This window comes from Buceros rhinoceros, unplaced genomic scaffold (genome assembly GCF_000710305.1).
Source record: "Buceros rhinoceros silvestris isolate BGI_N320 unplaced genomic scaffold, ASM71030v1 scaffold44242, whole genome shotgun sequence".
Classification (NCBI taxonomy): Eukaryota; Metazoa; Chordata; class Aves; order Bucerotiformes; family Bucerotidae; genus Buceros; species Buceros rhinoceros.
The window spans coordinates 455-3,584 of record NW_010401452.1 but is presented as its reverse complement, the minus strand read 5'-3'; the positions used below and the strand labels follow the sequence as shown (position 1 = coordinate 3,584).

Genomic DNA, 3,130 nt, shown 5'->3' with positions numbered 1-3,130 from the left:
AAGGGCTTGGGGCAGCACCTAGACACCCGGTGGTGCGCGGCCCGGGAGAGGCTGGCGCTGCTGTTGGCACCTCTGCCGCACCGGTCAGCGCTGCCTCGTGGAGAGCTCATAGCTGTAGCTCCAGGGTGTCGTGAATAGGGTTCATATGTATTTTCATTTCATACAATTCCTCACGTTAAAGGGAGCATTTGCACCTTCCCTGCTCCCACAGCTCCTCTCTTCTACCTGGGTGTCGATGGGGGAGCAGGAGCTGTTCATCGGGTGCGTAGCCCAGTAAGGGGCTGCGCTCCGTGAGCGCCCCCACCACGATGTGTGTAGTACAAGAGGGCAGGCGCTTGCCCGCTGTGTCGTGCTGCGCACTGGTGTGTGTTTGGCTCCTTATCCTGCTCACCACACTGCACCCGTTGCTGCTTTCCATGACCCCGTGGGCCGCTTACCTTCCCGTGCAGCGAGGTCGCGCCGGCGTCGCTTCTCTTCTGGTGCATGGGGGGGATCCGTGTCCACTGGTTCCTTTCTGGCTCGTACCGCTCTGCCGTGTTGAGGCGCCAGTAATTGTCAAACCCTCCCATGGCGTAGATGTTGTCATCGAGGATGGCGACGCTGACGTAGCAGCGCTGTGAGTGCATGGGTGCCACCTCCTGCCATGTTCTTTGGAGTGGGTCAAAGCGCTTGACGCTGCTCAAACTACTCGTGCCGTCAAAGCCCCCGACGATGTAGATAAAGCCTCTCAAATAAGCAGCCCCGTGGTAGGCAAGGGGCCCTTCTTGCTCGCATGTTATATCCACCCACTGGTCTGTGCGGACGTTGTACACCTCGATCTTGTTGGTTGGGTTCTCCCCGCTCCAGCCGCCGATGGCGAACAGGATGGCACTGGGCAGCCGAGGCCGACTGAGCGGGTTGGCGAAAGCAAAAGCTGGGCCGTGTGTCATCAGGCTGTGCACTTGTGTCAGCGCGTCTAGGATGAGAACTTCGCACTCGGTGTCCTGCGCGTACTCGTGTGTTTTGATGGCGTTCAGGAGGAATTCTACTGGCATCAGCGCCAGCCGGACCTGAAAAATGCCAATGGGAGGTTAGAATGTGAATGGGGCTGGTTGACACCTTGGTGTCCCTCCTGCATGGCTCCAGTGCTGGATGCCTTCAGGCCATAGCGTTGCCTAAAGCTTGTTGGAGAACTAGATAATTAAATGTGTTGGGTTTAGCTCATCCAGAAAGGGGTGTGCAGGGAAAATCCAGGGTTCCACGCAGGGAGTCTGCCACGGCTTTGCATGGTGCTTTCCTGCGCGCAGACAAACTGCTGCTGCGGGCGTAGTGCAGCTTGTCTGGGCAAACGCTCATCGGCGTTGAACAGGGAGAGAGGACGTCATCCCGTGGCCCTTCTTGGGCACAAGGAACAATTGACCCTAAGCTCTAAATGTGAGGGAACATGAGCCTACAAGGTCTGCCCCAGCCCCAGCGCAGGGTCCTCCTCCGTGCCCCAGCACGATAGCCCAACGCTCTGAAGGCTCATTGCTTTGTGAGCAGCGTTCGGAGGCTCCAGTTTCCTCTGGTCCCACAAAAAGCCGAGCAGCTCTGGCTCAGCTGCCCCGTGCCCAGCTCCACAGAGCCACCCGCGACCGCACGCCGGGACAGCACCCACCCTGCCCATCAAGACCGCAGTGTGCTGCCTCCTGCTCTGCGGGTTGTGCGCGATCCATTTCAGAACGGCCTCAAACACGGCACCTTCTTCTCTGACAATGAGCTCGTCCTTCTCGATGATGTCCTTTAGGTGGCTGATGGGGAGCTCGAGGAACTCCGCAGACACCCTGCTCACCTCCTGGAAGTGATGGAGGATGAAGAGGCAGGCTGCTTCTCGCAGCTCAGGGCAGTAGTACCTATCTGTTAGTCTCCAGATGCCGATGCAGTTTTCAGGGCTCAGCTGGGATTTCAGGAATTCGCAGCACAGCCTAATGATGCCCGTGACGTGGAACTGGTCTGCTGCTGTTAGCAAAGGTCCGACGTTGGCAGCCGTGAGTGGTGCCGTCCCGGTGTAGGCGTAGTCAATAATGATCTGCATCATCTCAGGTGAAGTGCTGGTGATTTTGTACACTCTTTTCTCTGTGTCACTCCACCTGCTGCTGAACAAAACCCTGAAACAAAGGGTTAGGGTTAGGCGCTGGGGGAAAACTTGACTGCAAAAACCCAGACCCCGTTATCGCCTGTGGCTGCTTCCCCAGGCACCGCCTGGGCACCAGCAGGAGCCACGCTGGGGGCTCTGTCGTTTATCAGTCCGTGTTCTACTCGCTGATTGTTTTGAAAAGAGGTCACAGCCTCTGCTGTGGCCAGAGCGTGACAGGGCGAGTGGCCACCTTGCTTCGACAAGACGAGGAGGGAATAACAGGGTGTGGGGAACGATGGCAGCTGAGCCGGGCGGGCCACGCTGCCAGCCCTGCGGCGCAACTGGGCGTTCGTCAGGCACCACTTCCAGAGCTGCTCTTGGACACGAGGGTGCGGATTAATGCTGGTGTCCAGGGAGGTACCAGCGCTCCAAGGAGCTGCTGGATGGGAGCGTGAGTGCTGATGGAAGCACAGGGGGATGCACTCAGGCACTCCTGTGACCCAGACGAGGAAATACCCTTTGTCCCCGTCCTCTCCTGTTTCAATCACCAACCTGAAGTAGTTACTGCAGCCACAGAGGATGATCTTGTGGGCAACGAATTCAGCGCCATCCACACTGATAACCACATCACAAAGCTGCCCTTCCCGGCGGAGCTCGTTGAAGACGGTGCAGGACGGAGGGCTGCTCTTCCTCTCCATGTGTGTGGGTAACTGTTGGCTGGGCACCAGCTGATCGCCTGTGGCACCACCTCTGTCTGATGTTATGACATCACCCCATTATGATGGATGGTGTCCAGGGGCTACCTGGGACAGGCTGTGAGACACCCCCTCCAGCAATGGGGTCCTGCTCCTCCTGCCTCCCCTCGCCCCGTGGCTGCCCTCAGCCTTCGCTTAACCACAGCCCAGATGCCGCTGGACCCTATACCTGCACCCTGCTGATGGCTGTGCTGAGCAGCAACAGCCCTGTGATCCCTATGCAAGTTTTTGGTCTTATTTAGCCAGAGTGTAAAGCTCCCCAAACAGAGGCACCAGCTGC

General features: G+C 58.2%; 1 protein-coding gene across 1 annotated transcript in view; it reads right to left on the bottom strand.

Annotated features, from left to right (window-relative positions):
* The window catches only part of KLHL10 (kelch-like family member 10), a 4,094-nt gene extending 1,301 nt beyond the window's left edge, over window positions 1-2,793 (bottom strand). Inside the window, exons 1-3 of the mRNA XM_010132268.1 lie at window positions 2,648-2,793; window positions 1,637-2,126; window positions 438-1,049 (exon numbers count right to left, since the gene is read on the bottom strand). Coding sequence (XP_010130570.1) covers window positions 438-1,049; window positions 1,637-2,126; window positions 2,648-2,793 — 1,248 coding nt within the window. The remainder of the gene's footprint in view (window positions 1-437; window positions 1,050-1,636; window positions 2,127-2,647) is intronic.
* Between the last annotated feature and the right edge of the window lie 337 nt (window positions 2,794-3,130).